Source organism: Mesitornis unicolor, unplaced genomic scaffold (genome assembly GCF_000695765.1).
Source record: "Mesitornis unicolor isolate BGI_N332 unplaced genomic scaffold, ASM69576v1 scaffold30132, whole genome shotgun sequence".
In the NCBI taxonomy this organism is placed as follows: Eukaryota; Metazoa; Chordata; class Aves; order Mesitornithiformes; family Mesitornithidae; genus Mesitornis; species Mesitornis unicolor.
In genome coordinates this window covers 20675-21089 of record NW_010170319.1, presented here as the reverse complement: position 1 = coordinate 21089, position 415 = coordinate 20675, and the positions used below count along the sequence as shown (strand labels likewise).

Genomic DNA, 415 nt, shown 5'->3' with positions numbered 1-415 from the left:
TGTGTGTCCCCGCGGGCCGGGCTACGGCAGAGCCAAAACGTACCGAGGGAGTTTTCTGTGAGAAAAAAAGCAGAAAAAATTCCATTCCCCCCCTAAAATGTGTGCTGGGGGTCCCATGGGTGTGCTGAACTCTGTCTGGGCCAAGCAACCCAGGTGAGCTTTGGCCAGCAGCTCCTGTGCCTTTCCTCATTCCACGAATATCTAACCCCGGCCTGTCCCTTCCTCCGCCCCAGCTGGAGAGCGAGATCCAGCGCATCTCGGAGGATTACGAAAACCTCGTCAAGGCGTCCGCCAAGCGGGAAGCCTTGGAGAAAGCCATGAGGAACAAGAGAGATGGCGAAATGCGGCGCCTCCAGGACTTCAACAGGGACCTGAAAGGTGAGGGATCCTCCACATCCCCACCCCCATGGGTGCT

At 57.8% G+C, this 415-nt stretch overlaps 1 protein-coding gene across 1 annotated transcript in view; it reads left to right on the top strand.

Annotated features, from left to right (window-relative positions):
* LOC104536910 (angiomotin-like protein 2) overlaps positions 1-415 on the top strand; it is a gene marked incomplete at both ends in the record, with an annotated part of 2847 nt that overhangs the window by 305 nt on the left and 2127 nt on the right. Inside the window, 1 exon segment of the mRNA XM_010179652.1 lies at positions 234-378. Within this exon segment, the coding sequence (XP_010177954.1) occupies positions 234-378 (145 nt within the window).